Raw genomic sequence first — 21,349 nt, forward strand, 5'->3', positions numbered from 1 at the left:
TTCAGCATAAGCAGAATGCAATTTGCCAAAGCAGGGCAGCTCCACTCGGCCTTCTCTCTAAAAGCCCCACCGGGAACGAATACTCAAACTGAGCGAGCGCAACTGTCACGTGTCTGTGCTCACGAAAACAAAAGGATGCTATATTATCACCAGGACAACAACCGCATTTTCCACTCAATGGCTTTGTGCTGAACGATGCTAGAATAGGAGCGGTAATATCAAAGTCCTCGCGCACGCCGACGAGTGTGCTCCAGACCCTTGAAAGAGCCCGCAGATCCCACACAGCTGCCTCGGAGATCAAGAAACAAGTTCACCCAAGTGTGAAGGCCGCTCTCAAGTTCTCGAGCTCCCGCTGTTCATTTCCCTAAAGGGGTCGCGAACAGAGCGTGCGGAGGCCACGGGACTTCAGTGGCGGGCGAGGCTACTAGACTACAGGGGAGCGGCGTGCTTTGAATTTGGCCTTTTTCTAACATCACAAAACCACGCTCGAAGCCCTCAAACGTGGCCGATCGCGGAGGACATCAAAAGCTGGCGTATGCGTAGAGGCTTGGGTTGGCGTGTTGGAGTCTGTGAGTGGTGAGAATGTGAACTTGTGTTTGTAGTGGCCTCTGAAAATCCCTTTTTTGTAAGGAGCTGGCTCGGTGCCCAGCCCGGGCCCTGATGGAGCGGCGGAGCGGCGCAAAATGCTACTTAATGTCATTGTACATTGGCTTAGGCACAGCGTATATATCCAGCAATCGCTCTGCAGACAAGACAAATACACGACCGTATCCATCAGTGGATTCCCGTGTACACACATGCTACCATGCATCGCTAACAAATACAGCTTATTTTATACTCGCTCGCTACGGGAGAATAATTGCGTATTTAGAACTGAAAATGGTGCTGCGGACCATAACTGCACACACACACAGAATTAACAAACTCATATTTGCCGGTTGCTTAAAAGTGGCGGAGAGGAAACATCTGGAAATAAGAAATCATTGTCAGCGACCGTACACGATTCGTAAACAGATATTAAATAAATTGCACGTTTTATGTTTTGTTGTCTCGTCTGGGCGGAGGACTTTCTATCACTCTGTTTACAGTCGGCTTGTTGCTGCGTAGCGAGGAAATGCTGGCGTACCGAGCGACCGAAGGCATCGGAGCTGAGGCGCAGACCGACGTACGTGACGCTCGGGGATGCCAGGTAGGCTTTGTAAACATTTCTATCCCCGGCAAAAAGCTCCCCGCATTGCAAAGGGCACGCCATTTCAAACCCTTTCATCTGTAGACGAAGCCACCTTTATCACCGGGGACGAGGATTTACAGAGCAAATATACACACCAACATCCAACACAAAAGCACCCACACTCCATAAAGGAACGGAGGGGAATTAATCGGGATGTGATTTAGGACTTTTGGGAGCTCGGGGGTTTGGGAGAGAAAGGAGTTCTGCTATTTTTTTTGTTGATTTAAGAGTTGAAGATGGACTATAATGCGCCCAGATGTGTAAAATTAATGCAGCAAGAACAGAAGGACTAAAACCCAAACTACCAATCATAATATTTGCTGTGTGTGGCGCTGGCTATGCATTTCTGTAGCAGCAGTAAAAGAATATATGAGGGAACAAAAGCGTTTATGTTAAAGCACTCGCATGCAAGGTCCCATGATAACCTTCATAACAATGATAAATGACCGCTTCCTGCTAAGCTGCATCACGTGACGTCAAGAGGCTTTGCTATTATAATGAAGCGGGTGAATACAGTCTGCGCACTAAAAAATGCCTTGTCCACAAAAAACATAAACCAAGGGTAACAACATGGATCCACTGTATGTTTAAGTATATTTTCAAACGTTTTCTACCTCATGCAGCCATCATGGAGGCTGGACTTTCCCCTCACACTGACATTTCTTAATGATACCTTGTTTCTGTGTCGCTCTACCTCCATACAATTCGGTCGACGCTGCAGCTTACAGTATGTTCGCCGCCGGGCAAAAACATCCACACGATTCAAGGAATATTGCTTCCCGAGAGGCAAAATCCATTTAGTCTACGTAAGCATGGGCGGCTATAAGCACGGCGTCTGTAATAACAGCAGGTTTACGTGACAATATTTCCTGAACAAACAGCGATGATGGAGCCTTTTGTGTACACATACGGTACAACCCCATCAAAAAAGAGCAGCAAGCATGAAGGTTAAAGACTCTACATGTGTATTGTGTACTAAGCCAAGTGAAGCAGACAATGTATACCCGTACCTTACAACCCTCATTTTACTGCTTGATTGCTTGCTGCTGGATACATGGCTGCTGCTCAAGGCCTGGCTGATGCTGGCAGCTTAGATCATCTTCCAATTGGTTCTGTCAAGTCTTTGCAAACAGCTTTCTCCTTCACCGCTGTCTCCTCCACCAGAAGCAACCTCGCAACAACAAAACACATCAGAATGTTTCCCTCCTGACACTTGAGAGGAGTTTGATGACGCACACTTCATCAACGCCTCTGTGATGCGTTCGCTTGATTATTGTGTTCATGTTTGCTGGATGTAAATTTGCAGTACCTTAAACGTATCGTATCAGCGGTGATATCCTCCCAATTTATTTCTGTTCTTTGCAACTTGCCTTCTTCCCCCACCTACGGCTTCAATCTCACACCTGGATGAGGAGAGAGGATCTAGCTTTTGGATTTGATTCTAGTTCCGCCTACACATGCTTGAATATTTCAGCTTTCTATCTTCTATCTTAGAGATCACGCTTTGTTCTAGGTCGGAAAAACCTGCGTGGAACCCCTCTGAGACGCTGCATGTGATGGTGGGCTACACAAATACATCTAACTTGATTTGATTCCACTCCAGCACCAGTAGTTCTACGGTTTATGACAATTTTCTAATTTGGTTCTTCTGCACAACACCAGAGAGAACACTGTGGCTTGCGGCTCCTACTGCTGTACCTATGCAGCACAGGTGAGGGACAGATGCATGACAGGGTTAGGGTGAGGGAATCATATAGAATGGTTTATGTATACGTAAAGGTCAAAGAAGTAATGCAGAGTTATTTCCCCGTGACAATACAGTAACAGACTCAGTTATCTGGCTCTTGGAATATGGAGTTCAAAGACATAAATCACGCTGATTGTGATTTATGTGTTTTCACTGCATTGTCAGTATGTTTTTGGATGTTGTCTCCCGTTTCTCAGAGATGATGAAATCGGCCTTCCTGTGTGGAACAAAGGTGTTTCATTTGGCACGCAGGCCCTCCTTCCTCATCTACTGCGCAGAGGAAAGTGTGGAGTCAGAAGGGAGGTGTTTGAGAAGACTTCACACGAATACAGAGAAGGATCTAGACTTTTTTACAAACTTGGCTGTTACAGGCCGTTTCTGGTCCAGGCAATCTCTTTCTTTCAGTGTGTGAGAGCTTAAAAAGTATGGTTCAACATTTTGGAAAACTACTCAAGTGATGCCACATCCAGTCGTTACTCTTAAACAGAATGAAAGTATATAATGAAAACTGGGAGGAAATTCTGCGTGCATCCTCTAGCGTGACCTGCATTCTTGTCTGCTGGCACACTTTCTGCATTATTCACGCTGAGAATAAACTGGCAGTATTATAACCACTACATAATTTCCATCTCTGGATTCCCGGCGGCTGCATTTTAACACACACACACACACACACACACACACACACACACACACACACACACACACACACACACACACACACACACACACACACACACACACACACACACACACACACACACACACACACACACACACACACACACACACACACACACACACACACACACACACACACACACACACACACACACACACACACACACACACACACACCCTTCCAGCCTGAGACACAATGGTGCCAGACAAATCATAAGCCTAAAATGAGAAAATTATTTAAATTGAGATTAATGGCCATATATTTTAGAGATCTATCAAAAAAATATTCAGGCTTATTTATTGGATATTGGATATTTGTTCTGATGCGGTGATGTAACTGGAACTGATTTTGAGATGCAGGATAATTATGTGTTATATATGAGAGCTAACGATTCATTTGCAGTCATTGGCATTCAAAAATCAGTCCACCAACTCAGCACCCTGTGATGAGTCAGAGACACCTGGCTGCTTTGTTATTTAGCCATCACGCTCTTGCCTCAACTGGAAAAATCACATCAATCTGCTATTGACCAAATGTCAGACTTCAGAGGGAATCCGGATTTGTCAAAACCCTCACAGTCGTTTCAGTTCTCCATTCTGCTTTCCTCATCAAAGGTCACATCTTTTATTTGCACAGACAGTATTGTAGGAGAAGGTGAGGAAGAGTCGATTCATTTTGGATTTGCTATTCACGCTGGTTGAGAATTGAGTCAACGTTTTCCTTAAAAAACACACAAAAAAAAGGATGGCAGGAAGCTCGGGGGGGGGGGGGGGGGGGGAACCAGCTCGGAATGGCCATCTGTATTCTCCCAGAGAGAAGTAATGCTGTGCTGCAGTGATTTTTTTTCCTCCTCCTCCTCCTCCAGTACCCTTCAAGGAAAATAAAGAAATAAAAAAGACAGCATGGTAGCCTTTGATTGATGAACCGTGCCACTGGCGTATCATTCTCATATAGGCATAATACACATCGGAGGAAATTCTAATTTAAATTCTCTATTACATTTTAACCCACTGTTCATAAATTAATTGAGTTTAGACTGGTTTGATATTTTAAGGACATTTTGATTGATCGGTAGGAGGGTTTTCATAGACTATATCGACTAATTACAAGCATTAGCTCCTCTGGCAATTTCTGTAAACCAATGGCCATAACACATTTGACAACAATGATATCACTGCTGGAATGGGTTTCTATCTGTAATCAATAATCAATATTCACTATCTTTAATGGTCATGAATGCAATGCGGGGAATACCTCCAGTACTTCTGTCCTAAGTGTATTTGTATTGACGGGCACTGCGGTCTGATTTCCATTTCTTCTGGTGTTAAAATATTCATACGATATTGAATAGTTTTACATTAAATGAATAGCGGTTTCTAAATACAAGAGGGTGAAGTCAAGGCAGGCTGAACATGAAACACATGAAAAAAACTAATTAAGAAAAACCCAAAGATGAAGAAATTGCGAGCTTTCAAAGAGAATCTGAGCAAGAAGAAGAAAAGTAATATCTTTTTATATAATAACCGTCTCTTTGTCACAGTCCAAATACTTTGTGTTTGCATACACGGGCTTCAGATTGTTGATTGTCTATTGTTTCATGTTTTGGTGTAGGTGGAAGGAAAGGTGTTCTTCTGAAAGAATGTAATTGTAGCAGCCCCGCTAATCACATCTCTCCTGCACCACTAGGTAACAATTTCTCTGGATTCATTTCTAATTTTCAATTTCAATTCAAACAGTGCTCTGCTTGATATTGCCATTTATTATATTATAACGTTTCTTCAAACTGGAGCGTTCACATTAAAAAAGCGAAAAGAGGCGGACGGGCAACTGGCATGGGATTTCACGAGGCAATAACGGATGCAAACCACGGCGTTGCTTGATAGTCTATAGGCGCTGTTGAGCTTGAGCCTGCAAATATCCACAGCTCCAAATGTCCAAAGTGGACATTCGCACTTGTCAGAGCAGTAAAAGTACAGCTGTGCAACAAAACACTAACGATGGCTCTGTTTCATTAAGGCGTGATAGCAGCCGTGTGAGTAAACCGGCATGAGCAATTAGGGGGGCCTCTGGAGCTGACACACCAAAAATAAAATTCGGCCATTAATCCACACAAGTCCAAATGTCCGCGGTGATAAAGTGCAACTTCCATCCGCAGCTTTAACACAATGGAAAATGATTACGGTACAAAGCTGCATCTCTGCGCGCATTACTTTAAAAGTTAACTCCGTGCACACCAAAGGCTGGGAGTTATTCATATATGTAGAGAGCCCCCAGGCTGTTTCAAGGTTCATTCGCTGTTTATTCCTGCAGGCAGGACCAAAGATGAGCTCCCAGGGTAGAGCAGAGAGGAAACATAGTCCCGCTTTAAATGCTGAAGGAAAATTCACAGGAAAGGCTTCTGCAAATGTTTCAGTGTTTCAGTAGTTGTTGACACGACGCCTGCACAAGCCTGAGCACTATACAGCAGTAGACCTCTTTCCAACATTTCACTGCTTTAAAACACTTTCTACTCTCTTTACCCGACAACAAATGTCCAACAGGTTAGGATTTGCATGAATATATCCCAGGAACACGTTGGACATTTCATACCATTATTGAAATAGAACCCAGCAGGAACCATCGATGAATGGAACCAACCTGGACAAAGATGGAGTTCCAAACGGGGGTAATTGAGAAAACGACACGGCGCTGCGCTACATGTGTATCACTACAATCGAAGCTCTTTCATAAAGCTTCTCTTAAGTTAATTGCCGCAGCAGTGACCCATTTCCAAGACGTCTTTGTAAGGAGTGCAGCAGGTAAAAGCTTGTGAACAACAACATGTTGATGAGCTGCAACATATTTAAGGCTCATGCTTTATGATGCTTTCCACTCTGACAAAAGCAAAAAGAAGAAATGGCAAATCAAAGTCTCTGCTTTAGAGATCAGCAACTTGAAAGAGTCGGTCTGTGTATCTGTCTTAGTTCTGCCACATCAGATCAATACTTTCCATTTAATTAAACTGAATAATCAACTGAGTGTGTAAGGATATCAGATTTATTGATCAGTAAACATGGGAACTAAATAGAGTTTAAATCATCCCTCAGGTTTCATGCTGCTATAATTTACCATCAGACTCAAATGGATCTTCAATTTTGTGTGACAGTGTGATTTTTATGAATAACTTACTTAGCATATTACTTATGATATCATAAACTTGTACAAAATAACCCCGAAACAAAGACTTACGACTTCATGAGGTTTATTTTTGTATAGTTGTGCTGAATAAGTCAAAGATGTTTTGATTCATCTGTGCACTGTACAATCGTAAACTATAACAACTATAAACACTAAATTAGTTTATTTTTCAACTACAATATAAACAAATATGGGTTTAAGACTTCAGTAGATTTCGATTTATAATGGAATTGTTGTAGAAGACGCTTCTGGTGCATAATATACGAGTACAGGCTGGGAGTTCAAAAGTACAAAAGAGAAGAAGCATAAATACTAACAAAAGGTACAAAAGACACAACAGATTAATCCCAGCTGCCTGTCTGGTTGTAGAAACCCTGTGTAATGTTTACATAGCTGTAGCAGGACCTTAGTTGTCTTTACGCTCCTTTAATTTCCCCAAGGGCTATTTTGTTTGTTACAACTTAAACACTAAACATAACAAGCAACGGTATTAAAAAGTAACTATTGTCACGATAACAACATGTTCGGTTTACGCTCAAGAAACAAGATGGTCAACCTATATATATATGTGTGTGAGAGAGAGAGAGAGAGAGAGAGAGAGAGAGAGAGAGAGAGAGAGAGAGAGAGAGAGAGAGAGAGAGAGAGAGAGAGAGAGAGAGAGAGAGAGAGAGAGAGAGAGAGAGAGAGAGAGAGAGAGAGAGAGAGAGAGAGAGAACAGCCCAGGAAGTGAAATACTGGAGCTGAAGAATACAAAATAGCAAAAGTGGAGCGTGTTGTGACTAAGGCTCCGCTTGATTTATGGCAACAGTCTTCTCTGCGAACAAAGGTTGACCCTTTACAAAAGGAAAGTTCCATCTTCAATTTAACTCAAAGCCACCTGAAGTCAATAATGGACAGATTATGAATGTGAGCAGTCTTAAAAAAGCTCTCCCTGAAGTAAAGAGAGTTGAATAAAGTCAGACAATGCACACGCACGACTGGCTCCGTATCTCAGAGCAACAGAGAGCAGTCTGATAGACTTAATCTTTCTCCTCTGTTGATCTATTCTGTCAAGCCATCCAGACATCCCTCATGATACAACAACAGCCCCCTCTCTATAACATTCTATTACTCCCATCTATTGGAGTCAGTGTCAGAAATAACTGGGAGCAAAGGCCAAAAACGCCCTTTTATTCTACATTTTATTCTCCATTTTTCATTTTTCATCACGACTTGGACGGTACGTCGTAAGCCAGGCAGTGAAAACCATAAAAAAACTCCTTCACAACCGAAATAGCGGAAGCAAAAACATTACTGTGAGTGAGTGAGAGACAACTTACTTATTCATAACTGGAAAACTGGCAATGGCCGAGTCTGAAGTCGACCCAATTAAATTTCTCACACCATGATATCCTTGGAGAACAACGCGCAATATGTCAAACCATATGGTAAAGACCTGCAGCAGCAGCAGCAGCGGCTTATCCACTGGTTTGAGATGTTAATGTTTGTATTTGACAAATGGGTTGTAAATGTGTTTATCGAAGCCACATCTCAAAAAATTGCTCCAGAAAAAAATGGATCAGTTGCTATTTAGATTCTATACCACCTGACCAAGACCCCGTTTGCAGTTCATGCAAAATTTAGTTTTGATTATGTTTCCATGGCCGTGATTAGTGGTTTCTGGGTAAATTTGGCTCAGCTGCAGAAGCGTTTCTAGGACACATTTTTGGAAACAGCTAAAGGGTTGTGTGTCTGCGGGCAGCATATAACGAAGTGGTGCAATTAAATGAGCAGGGACTGAAGAGGTAATAGGCTTCACTCAGAACTGTAAACACTGAGGTGGGATCTGGAGGATAAAGGAAGGCAACAGGGGGAAAACTGCCAAAGATGGAGAGGGAGAGGGAGGACAACAAACAGAGAAGGACTGAGGCCAAACCTGCAAGCCACCGGCACTCACTGGAAACTCTGACAAAGGACGACATGAAAGGGAAAGGTAGTTGGAGAACAACCACAATGGAGAAAATTATGGATGGGCTCCAATTTCCCAACAGGTTCTATTGGATGTTTGCGGTAGTAAAGACTCCGGAGGTACGCTATAAATCGAAAGCCTGTTGAGTTTTACTATTTTCACACCCTTATTACACGATGTTTACAGAAAACTGCAGGGTGTCAGTGCATCCAGTGCGATCTGTAGCAGTATGCAAAAAGGCCAACTCAGATATTCAAATACGAGTGACCTTTCAAAACAAGCGGAGACGAGGGCACCGGCATTGCATTGCTTTATGAATAATTTGCTGTACTAACAAAACATTTCACGAATAGGTAGAAACTACACATCGGAATAGGAATTTATGCCGAAACGGGCTGTCGAGCACCGCACCCGAGAGACTATCGGCTTACGAGAGATCCGAACTGTAATCAATAGCTCTTGGCAAACATAACTGCATGCATATTCACTTAGAGCTTTGACAGTGAGACTTAAATGTGCTCGACTAAGCTCACAGTGGGAGACCTGTGACAGTGTTACAGACTGCGACTGAAACACAGGGAGACCAGCGAGACAACGTGAAAACATGCGGTTTGGCAGTTTGGTGTCTGGCTGGTTGAGGATTTTGACTTATTACCATAGCGATCGGGATTTGAAGCCATTTGCTTTGTCCCCCCTGTGAAATATCACAGAGGGAGACGGAGGCTATCGTCTCGCCAGCATGAAATCACCCCACACACCCACCCACACCCCTCCACCCCGTCTTGACATTGGACTGAATCTGCTGGAAATAAAACCTGGCAATTTTCTCCATGGCAACCTGATGCCAAGGAAAGGAGAAGCTGTGGAACGGTGTGCCAGGAGCGAAGCGAGTCACCGGGGGCTTTAGTGTTCGACTGTGAGGGAGAAAGCTGCAGCAGGAGGCACTAAACCACCGAGATGACTAACCGTCAGAGTAAACAACAACAAAACAAAGATCAAGACGCTTAAAGAGACTTCAAAGCGAGCAGCCACCGCCGCATCTGCCGTCGCTGAGTTATCCTCAGTGTTAATATCTGTCCTCCCCGAGGCGATGCTGTTTGGGAACAAGACGCTGACATGCAGCTGGATCTCAGACATGGACCTCCTGTCTGCACGTTTTGCCTTTGACGGCCCAACATCAAACGCCATCATTAAGTCGTGGCTTCGACCGTGAACAACAATGAAGGTCAAGGAGGCCCCCGAGATCAAAACACACACACAATTTCACATCATCAACATCATCATTACTCTAAAAGTACATCTGTACTATTCCTTCCTCCTACATTGTTCTTCTGCTACAGCGGCAGACAATTTAAGCCACTTAAGAGTAAAAGCAAGATGAAATGATCAAGAAAAGGCACCAATGGAATAATGAAAATATTGTCGTAGCGCAAGGAAGCTCCCAGGGACGAGGCTTCATCTCAAACAGGAAATCTCTCTGCAGCGTTCTCGTGTATGAGCACCTTGGCAGACTTTTTCAATTGCGATTCGTTAGTGCCAAAAGTGAGACTTCACAGGTTTCGATCCTCCTCCCCCATCCTCCCCCCCTTCAAAGTCCTCTGGGAAATAGAAGACGGCGGAACACTGCAGGCTGAATGATGTCGGGCGGGGTTCATGACTAAAGCTGGCGCGCTGAAGTGCACAGGTATGTAGCAGAGAGAGAGAGAGAGAGAGAGAGAGAGATAACAAAGAGGCGAGAGACAGACGGAGCTTTATAATCGCCTTCTTTAATGAACCGGACACAAACACCAGGCGGTTGCTCGTGTTTCGCCGACAGAAATAGAACAAGCGATCAGAAACGCGTTGCAACGTCCATCTAACCTTGAACTTCTATCCCTGAAATAACCAATGTCATGTCGCTGTCTCTAACGCTCCCCTGCCGCACTTACAAAATGGCTGCAGTGAGCTTCTGTCCACCATTGTTCCGACACTGAAACTGGCAAAATAGTCGTGCAATCCGCAGCGCCGCTCGTCGCTCTTCATCACATTAACAATACGCTCCTCTGACAAGCTTAATGTCGCCCAGCAATACTGTCGGAAGTGGTCCCTGACAGTAGAGCCTCTTGATAAAGACGACACATAAAAATTACGAGTTCAGATTTCCTCATTCGCAAACCGGCGAGGCCTGGAAGAAGTTAATTAATAAGTCATCGAGTGAAAAACTCGGACAGTTCCGGTTATTCGGTGGGAATTAATCCAGGATGAATTGGTTATAATGTGGAATCTCCGTAGACTTTTATATAAGCTGTGTGATGATGAATCGCCATGGTTTCGAAACATTAGGGGACATAATTCCTCAGAATTATTCGTTGGGGTTTCATGCGGCTTCTTGTGAGATTTATAGATTTGCTCACAGTTCTCTTCCATTTCAGGAAATAGCAGTCACACCCGCTGTTCACTGTTCTCCCGCTGCTAGCGAAGGGCTGAAGACTTGACGACGTAACCGGCTACAGATGAAGTGGGACGTAAAGAGCTTGACATTATAGATTGGCTCCCTGGCGTGTCCCCAAGGTGCAGAAGTTCCTTTCTATAAGTGTATCTATCTATCGATTGTTCATTCAACAAGTGAGTTTTGGTCTTGTGCGTACGGACATCAAGTGTGTTCTGGAGTGAGTGACTGAGTGAGTAATCAGTGCTCAGCTGCCATCTGTGTCTTCGTCCCTGATGTAAGGAGTCAGAACACAGAAGCTGTTGAGTGCCGCTCTGTTTACAGAAAGAGAACAGCAGTTAAAGTTATTATTAAGGCTCAAAATTGATATTTGCTGTTGGACAAGAATGAATGAAGTTCTTGTAGAGGAGGCCAAATTGATTCTGCTTACCGATTGTCTTGAAAAAGACGCTGAGGTAACTATGTAAACTTTTCTCTGCTGCTACTACCGTTTTGGCTTGATTGATTTGGGGTCGATAACTCTCTGCTCTGTGTCCAGTGTTTTGGCTTGGGAATGTAAACGGGCCTCTCAGATCTGAATCAAGCTCAACATTGAAATGATATGGATCTGGTAAAGGACAGACTGTAAACATGTAGCTGGAGCGTTGCATCTGCCAGAATATAACAGTACAATCAGCTGAACGCAGACAAACATTTGCTCGCCTTTGGAAAACACCTGTTCTCCGCGCCACAAGAGCCAGCCGAGTGTTTCCCTGTCTGGAAGTCTGGAAGAGGCACAGCAGCAGCAGCAGCAGCAGCAGCAGCAGCAGCAGCAGCAGCAGCAGCAGCAGCAGCACGACAGACAGCAGGAGTTTATTTCAGATTGCGCACTGTAACCGCCACGTGTCAAGCAAGCTGCATTTAAATACAGAGACGCAGAGACGCAGAGCTGCAGGGCGATAGAGGGAGAGGCGAATGGAACGAGATGGAGCGAGGCGATGGCATTAGGTGTCTACTCCGCCGAGCAGAGCGATTCAGTCTGTCGACGCCCACGGAGCCTGACCATCCTCATGAAAACAATGACTCTGACTCGTTTTCAGCGAGAGCGCGCCGTTGACATTTCACTGTAAACTCTGCTCGGGAACTCCAGCGCAGGCAAACACAACAACATCAACATTAGGAACACATTATAGGGGAACACACACACACACACACACACACACACACACACACACACACACACACACACACACACACACACACACACACACACACACACACACACACACACACACACACACACACACACACACCTAGGTTGCCTTCGTTTTCACACACTCATAAGACGCATAATGTGAGGAAACAATTTCACATAGAGGCGCAACAACAAAAGAGAAGCGTCCCCGAACCCTGCAGTTAACAAATAATCTGTTATGTGATGATCTCCTAATCACATTAGTGATAAAAATCCCATTACTTCCTGATTAGACGTTCATGTTCTCCCCCCGTGGGCCCTAGAGAACAGGAATGCGAGAATGACTAAGCTCTTTCTCTCTCCCACCACCTCAGGTTACGCAGCATCTCCAAACTCCATATCCTCACCTAACCCACACTGTGCCGTCATCCCCGGCATTCCAACGTCCCCTATAGATTATCCTTCCCTCTTAGCAGCGGCTGTGGAACACGAGACTAAAATAAACCTGATTTTTGGCGCCTTATTCCGGAAAACAGAGGCAGAAGATCCCCTTCCCACGTAATCGCATTCCAGACAATGGATCAGACTGAATTTCACCTTCAGATCTTTAAGTCACCTGCCTCACTCATTCCTTTTCAGTGCCAAACACCGTAAGGGCGACACATTAGCAGCCTTCCCACGCATCCTCCACTTCTGCTCCTTTCTTACAGTTCCGCCGTGAAACCGGCAATTATCTGCATTCTCTACTCTCCTTTCATTCTATCTCTCAAACCTACACAAGAGATCACGTTAAGTTGTTGGAGCGGGCTAGCACAAACTGTAAATACTTCATTACTCGCCGTTAAGTCATGATGAAGGACTCTGACGTGTTTATGAGTGCTGCTTTGTTGTGCAGAGACGCGAGCGAGGTTTTCCCTGCTGTGCGTTATTTGAAGTTATGAATAGAAAAATACCTCATGAAATAGAAATTTGAAGAAGAACCTTCAGATTGTGAAGACGATTAGGAATAAATTCAAACGAGCGGTTACAAAGGACAGCGTTTTGATTCGGGGTTTGGCGGTGACGGACGTTTGAGGTGCATTTTGTGCAAACCGAAGAGGAGACTGAGATGTTCTTCTATTGAATCTGGGGAAAAGGAAGTTATTGCCATACTTTGGCTCTTTTACTCTACTGCGCAGAGGGGATCTGTGTTTGACCAACCATGGGAAGGCTTCTGTTCCAGATAGAGAGCAGTCAGGCAAAGGCACAACGGAGCTGTGCAGCAGAGGCGCTCATGGCAAACAGCAAGACCAGATGGAGAAAATATTGGGACAACGGCCTAAAGTTACTCCACTCAGCTCTGTTATCAGCGGTTGAAGCAACATTAAGCTGATTTGTTTTGGTCTGAGTAGAGGATAGAGCTGACAGCATTTCCTCCGTCACAGCCAATCGTCTTCCAGCTAACAAGAAACACAGACTTGAGGGTATAATGATTAGTAATTCCCAGAGAGCCGACAGATCATCGAGAGCCGGCACCTCATTGACTTCTGCTCTTAACGTCGCAAGATGAAACGGGAAAAGATTCGACCTTATCTGAATAATATAATCGAAAGGGAAATATTGCCAATTCGCAATGACCTTTGTTCACTTTCAAACTAATACTAGAATGGAAACACGGCTGTGCAGGATTTGTGCTTGGAGATCATCGGGCTGCGCTCTCCTTTTTTTCACACTCTTGGACTCGAGCGGCTTAACATTGTGTGCACCAAAGTGACAAGCTGCCATGTGGCATCAGGCGTTCCGTAATAGACAAGTCTCCTTGGAAGGTTTGGGTCCTGTGCTCTGCTCGGTAACGGGGGAGAGAGGGGAGTGGGGGGGGAGACATAATGCTATCATACATCTCCTGGCTAAATGAACAAAATGGCAGGTGGGGACGTGTGTGCTGCTCGGTGTAATGGAAGAACAGACAAATAGGATAAAGAAAATGATAAAAGTTTGTGGGGGAATGCTAATTACATCAGCGGGAGAGTGAGGGAGGAAGACAAATGGGCCTGGGTGGGAAGAGGTGATTTGGTTTCTTTTGGGGGGGGGGGGGGGGCTCCATGGAACTGCATCCCTCAGTGAGTTCTAGAATTTATATATACAGAATGTGAGCTGTGTGCCGAATACTGAACATTTCATCTGATACGCCGGGGCCACACACACACACACACACACACACACATTCCCCCCTGTATAGAATTTACAGAGAGAATTAAGAAAAGAGATCTGTTGGAGGCATTTATTCCTAATGTGGGCTTTCTTCAACTCAGCAGCACAATAGATTTAGACTGTTTAACAACTGCATCCAGCCGGATCGATGCCAAATGGATGCCAGATTAAAGGAGAGTATAAGTCTTCGGCAGAAGTTCGATAAATTGTCACGTGGGCCCGATTTAATGCCACGGCGAGGACAATAAAGAACATTTAATAATCACGCTCACGTCCTTTTTCTCTCCCGCGGCGCTTTGAGCCGGCGTGGCAGCTGTGATAAGAGGGAGACTCCAAACAAAAGCTCTGTCTTTACCAAATAACAAAGGCAGAGATAAGCCTGAATTAATGCTGTAAACCTCTCTTTCTGTAAAACGGCCTCTTTTTTTTTTCAAATTCAACCTCCTACATATATTGTCTGACTGTGTGTGTGTGTATGTGTGTGTGCAGCACTCGGAGATACGCGCATAAGAAGTTATATCAAGTGGAGCAACAGGCGGAGATGCGACCAAATACTGTCAGCCGCCGAGCGCAAATATGGCGAAGAGCTTAGTCTTTGGAGGCATTTTCACTTTCAAGGCGCCTTACAAATACCTGAAAGAACAATAAGCTGCTGCTTCCTCTCTCTCTCTCTCTCTGCCCCTCTCTCTCTCTCTCTCAAAAGATTTCCATTCCTTATCCCCCAAAGCAGGGTGACGCAAAAGCTCCAGTAATAGATTGGCTGAATAGAATAAACGTAAAGCTGCAGCAGTAAAACAAAACGACTCGTAATTAAATGCAGACGCTTTCGGTCAAGGCTGCAGAATAAAAAAGCCTTCTTCCCGTCATATTTCTGATAGAACTAAAGTAAATACAGGCAATGACATGTCTGGGCTTCAGGTGTGACGAGCGGGGGGAGCTCGTGCTTACGCTCGCACGGGCGCATGGATAATTTAGAGGCTCTCTGCAGCTCAGCCCGGGGAGCTGACATTTATCTGACATCAGGGCAGAAGAACACGTCGCCTCAGCATTAATGCTGCGACACACACACACACACGTGCAACTGTCACTTTTGCAAAAGGAAATCAGCGGAAATAATAATAATGAGAAACCAAAGTCAAAGCGACACTGACTAATAACATCATTTAGACTAATTTCTGCTAATTTCGTTGTTGGATCTGCATGCACGCTCTGCCTGTTAGAACAATCACAGTCATCTCCAGGGCGACGAAGACAATAACAAGCATCTCATCTGACTGAAGAAGGAGACGAAACTTCCAAATCAATACGCAGAGCAAGCAACTCCTTTATTAGTCCACTTAAACAGACGCCGCAAAGTCAAAGGTCCGTTTCTGATTGGAGTGTGAGATGGGACGGGATCACATGTGACACGAATACACACTAACACGAACACACACACATACAAGAACACACACACACACACACACACACACACACACACACACACACACACTTACATTGCCGTGGTTGACAAAGCCGTGTTCCTCAGCGATGCGGTCGGCCTCCTCCGGCCCCCCTTGGATCTGGACTGCCCAGGCGTTGGTGTAGACCTCTGCAGCATCCGTCCATTCCGCCTCTGTGGTCAGAAGGACAAGGGCCGTCCATAGCTGCAGCAGAGCCACCCTGGCATCCATGAAAAGAACACCGCGCCGCCTTCTATCTGTCCGGCCGTGGAGAGCAGCAAAGTGGAGCAGCGACCTGGCGGATGAGAGGAGAGAATCGGCTATAAGCAACAACCGTGGCCTCGGTAACTGGGTCACTCTGGGGTCTGAATGATCCGGTGTGGACGCTATTAAGAAGATAAACCCCAAACCACAGCAGAAATAAACAACACAGCCATAGATCATATCAGCGCCTCAGACACAAGCAGCCACTTTACCAACCCCAAAGAGAGAAAAAAAGCTTTCAGGCTACAACATTACGTCGTCCTATTTGTTTTTTTAGAGGTGAGACTGTAATGAATGTAATAATATGAATATAATAACACACGGCAATCAGGCCTCCCCTGTGGAACAGGAGAGGTTAGAGCGTAAACTCCACTGCCATTTAGATTTGATATCAAGCTGAGTGTTTTGAATCACATTAAACATTATATTCACGCTTAGTTGTTAGAAAAATATTTGAAGAGGTAAATATGAAATGTGACTGAAAAGGAAAGGGTATGACTCATCAGGGAAATCACTTGAAGATTGGAGGTCGATGTGCGTTCTTGGAGGATGCGGTGAGTCAAGCATGAAAAGAGAAAAAAAGCGGCGAGGTAAACTTGACTGACACTTAGTGGGAGGAAAGGTGAAGACTGAATCAATTCATTGTGCAGAAGATGAAGAGGAGCGAGGCGATGAAGCCCTGAACACCCGTCAACTATTTTTGTTATTTATGATGCCGCATCACATTGCTCAGTCTAGCGCGTTCAACAAACACACGTTTAGCATCGGCAATTAGCATCATATCATCATTTCCCCTCCGTGTTTGCTTCTAATAAGTGACAGACGACTTTTATCGTTTCTGATCTGCCTTTTTCGTGTCTTTGTAAAAATCGACACGAGTCGCTCCCACTGGAACAACAGCTACAGGCGGCGAGAGAGAGAGTAGAGATTTAACACAGGAGCCGCTGGGAAGATGAACTGTTACTTTAGGAGATTTTCCCCGGAAATCAATGGCGTAAAAAACTGAAGGGGGATGCGTGTCAGAACTTTAACCGACGTGACGAAGGACCCTCGCTCTTCGCTCTTCCCTGGCTTTGACAATCGTCTCTGGCTTCGGGGGGAGTCCTGCCTATTCGACATATTCCCCTCTTTAAATACATCATCCGCTGCTCTTCGCTCAGGCGGTTTAGGGAAACTGGTGTGATTCGGGAAGACGTCGACGACGGGGGGGGGGGGGGGGGGGGGCGGATGGAAACATGACCGGGGGGCTGTCACTCCTCCTGTGCTGCAATTCTTCTGAGCTCATTAAATGCTACGCTGAAGTCACAAAAACAGGAGCAGGGGGTCCGCCTGTCACATGGAGAGAGGAGGAGAGAGAGAGAGAGAAGGAGAGAGAGGAGAGAGAGAGTTGACTCCTCCATACAGCACTGCGGAAAATAACGAGCACATACTACAACACCAAAACATTTCACCCCCCCCAAAAAAAAGCCAGCAGAGGAGTTAACAAGAGGCTGACTATTCCTACAATATACATCAAAGCCTCGAAACTGCAACAGAGGCCCACCCTTCAAACCATAGGAGGACTTTGAACTTCCAAAATCCACACTGGAGTGAAAACAGAAAGAAAAAAAATCAAGTTGCGTAACCTCTTTAGAGCTCATTAGCAGATTGGAGTAGCCGAGGTATAGAGCCAATGGTGGATAAGGAGCCGGCGGTGTGTGAATGTGATGTGACGGAAACTGAATTATTGACTCGCTACCTTCTGTTTCAAGGTATGGATGAGACGGGATCGTAAGGACGGCGAGGGAAAGAAGGCTCGAGACGTGGTCGCTCTTCAAAGAAACTCGACTTTCTCACGTATGGGGAGTAGACTTCGGTTCCAACCATAGGATTCCCAATGAGAAAATCCGCTCCTCTTCCTCTGAGGTTGAACTTTGAAGAGGAAAATGTCCAATCTCCAAATTCCGTCCAATCCGAATTTCTGGGATTAGACGGAATTGGAGCAAAATGACATAAGTGCTGTATGGAGCGACCTCGGTGTGACTTCTGTCCCCTCTTCCCTGTCTCAACCACCCCTCCACCCCTCCCTCCCCTGAGACTGCAGCGGCCTCTTCCATGCCGTACATTCATTATTGTTTTTATATCATCATAAAGCACCTGGGCAACAGCAACCATTGCCGGGAAACTCTACAGACTAGCAGCTTTTAGGAACGGTGGCTCTTAAGATCTGTTATGAGCCAGAGTGCTAACGCAGCCAAATCAATATGGTCTGTGACATTAATTTTTGCGGTGATATGCTGCTGGTGTTGATTTCTTTCATTTTAAAGCTCCATTACGGAGACTTATACGACTGCTTTAGCTGAGTGACATAAACTGTAATTGTGTTTTACCATCAACATTGTTAATCATTGCGGAATATTTATACAAAGGCCTCGATGTTTGATTGTGGCAGTAAACTCGGCTGCAGATCAACTTCTCTTATAAAGCAGCTGGGGTTTAGAGGCGAGGTGAGAGAAGCGAGGCTTAAGGGCAGAAAAGTTGGCGGTTGAAATCCCCGACGCGTCTGCTAAATGCAAATGGCCTGGAAACGCTTTTAGGTTTGGAAGTGCGAAGGTGTGAGCAGCGCTGGAGGTCTGTGGTAACGTGAAAGTGTGAACAGCAGCTCCTGCCATCATCTCACCTTCTCTGCACTCATACGACTCTGGAGAGACGCAACCGACATGGCAGAGGAAAGTAACAGACCCCCGAGTTTCATCTTGCGACTGACATCTAATGACATCAGGCTGCTGAACAACTCCCGTAATTCCATGCGACATCAACCTACAAGTTTTCAACCAACTGACTCTACACATAAAACCATAAACATAAACTTAAGATTATTAGTTTCGTCGTCTCCATTAGGTGAAGCAGTTACTTATGTCAACCGTGACTTACTGAGCGTATCTTGATGCATTCTTCTTCGTTTGTTTGTATTTTCATGTTTGTTTACTTTTCTTCATCAGCTAAAACATTGTTTGTGGTCTACAGACTAGCGGGAAACTGTACACGCTGCCACCTACTGGGCTGGAGTCGCCTTCACACCACTTTCCCTTTATGACAAAGCCTTCATGAAGATGTAAGTGGAAATAAAAAATGAAGTTGAAAGAATTTTACAACACAAACACTCGCAAATCTCAATTTACTATTATTTGAAACAAGAAACACAAAGGAATATCACTCTGATGATGATGAAACTGAGCACACAGAGCCACCATGGGTACCCAAGCTCCACTTCAAGCTGCCATTTGTCATATCCGCCTCCACCGATTGCACCGTGCTGCATTCTCAGAGCCAAACTAAAGCAGAGGGGGGAAGAAATGCATCAACTGTGAGGTCCCACAGACAGCTGAGCATCCTCTCCTCACAGAGAAACCGCCTCAAAGTCAACGTCTTGATTGTGCAACCGGCGCACTGGGCGTGTTGTGCTCGGACAGGACAGCGCGCACGCCGCCCGACGCTGACCGGTATCGACGCGGTCCTAAACAGAGTACAAAGTGAATGAGAGTTGCTGTGACTGAGCACCACTGAGGGCCAATACATCATAGCTCTCTCACACAGAGTGCAAGCTACAGAGACCAGAGGGGGAGGAAAAAAAAAGCAACATGATAGAATGTTGACGTGGGCAGCAGCAATGCATCCAGGGAAAAGAATCAATTCTCTAAGTTATGTCCTGTGAAGCGATCAAAGCCGGTTTCTATAGCCACCTGAATCTCTGACCTACTTTCCATTAGAGTTATACTGTTGATGAGTTTATCTTGCTCATTCTCATCCATCCAATTCCTTTTTTTCCCATCATGCATCTTATAAACTGTGTGCTCCTAATAGCTCACTGATCGCAAAGCGTCTTCTTCTTCTTCTTGCAGGTAAGAGACAGATCTTCCTCTTATAACTACCATGGTCTTGCAGGTGGGTGAGGCATCATTAAGGCCTGACAATTAAGAGACCAAAGCTTAGATTGTGCTGGGTCATCCTGTGTGTGTAGAGATGCTGTAATCTAATCTGATGCCCTGTTGTTTCCCTCACTAGTTGGTGACCTTGACTTCCTCCGACTGGCTTCTTCTTCCAACTGGAGATTTAAAGGAAAAACAACCAAAAAAATGATTCACAAGTTCGGTTACTGGAAGTTTAGTTCCCTTCCTTCATCCACACCTGATCTTTGCCTTTTTCCTTCTAAAAATAGGAGTCACACAATATAACACCGGTGTGAAAGAAGAAAAGGTGCGTAGGTGTAAACAACCGCTGCCTCCCTCTTCTAACTGAGCCTGATCACTGTAATCCTCACTGTACACAGGCGAAAAGTACTTGATGAAGAGTAGGATGAGGATGGGGGTGATGTTGTAGACGGTGGAGAGGAAAACAGGATGTAAATGAGCACGAACGCCATCCAGAATCACACGTTAAAGACGAGCAACCACACAATACAATACAGAGAAAAATAGAGGTTTTGTTGTCTTACCAGCGATAAACTTCTGAGATGAAGCGCTGCGGATCAAGGCTGCTGTAATGTCCGGCTCGGGCTCATCTTCCAGCAGCAGCAGGAGGGAAGAGATCAACCTACACTGGGTCGCGGTAGCCCGTTATCCAGACTGGGGGGAGTGATTCATCTGACTGGGAGGACTGGTGTGTGTGGGCTCGTCGGCGGCTCCGGCAGGGACTTTAAGCTACAACCGCGTCCATGCTTGACGGGAGTAGCTCCTCATTGTTCCCTCCCCCCCTCTACCTCAGCCCCCCTCCTCCTCCTCCTCCTCCTCCCTCTACCGACACACGTCCAGCGCTTTGACTTGACCGTCCCCCATTTTTAACTCAAACTACTAAAAGTGCTAACCGGTTTGCCAGTCGTGCCGTCGTCAGGTTCCAATCAAGGAGCGCCTGGTCACGCCTCATCCTCCCTCCCCTCCCGGGCGGAGACTCCCCCTTTCTCCGGCGGCTCGCCTTTTAACTTTGCCTCTAAAAAAAACAGACCTCTCGGAGCTCCAGAAGATGAATTAAAAATGTCTCTTCGTCTGCCAAAAGTGCCGAGTTGAACTATCCCGCTTCGCTTATCATCC

General features: G+C 45.3%; 1 protein-coding gene across 1 annotated transcript in view; it reads right to left on the bottom strand.

Moving 5' to 3' along the window:
- The window catches only part of furinb (furin (paired basic amino acid cleaving enzyme) b), a 62,571-nt gene extending 41,587 nt beyond the window's left edge, over window positions 1-20,984 (bottom strand). Inside the window, exons 1-2 of the mRNA XM_076141819.1 lie at window positions 20,758-20,984; window positions 16,074-16,314 (exon numbers count right to left, since the gene is read on the bottom strand). Coding sequence (XP_075997934.1) covers window positions 16,074-16,250 — 177 coding nt within the window. The 5' untranslated portion in view covers window positions 16,251-16,314; window positions 20,758-20,984. The remainder of the gene's footprint in view (window positions 1-16,073; window positions 16,315-20,757) is intronic.
- Window positions 20,985-21,349: the final 365 nt, after the last annotated feature.

This window comes from Genypterus blacodes, unplaced genomic scaffold, assembly GCF_046128005.1.
Source record: "Genypterus blacodes isolate CSIRO-AG114 ecotype Tasmania unplaced genomic scaffold, CSIRO-AGI_Gbla_v1 ptg000021l_1, whole genome shotgun sequence".
Lineage (NCBI taxonomy): Eukaryota > Metazoa > Chordata > Actinopteri > Ophidiiformes > Ophidiidae > Genypterus > Genypterus blacodes.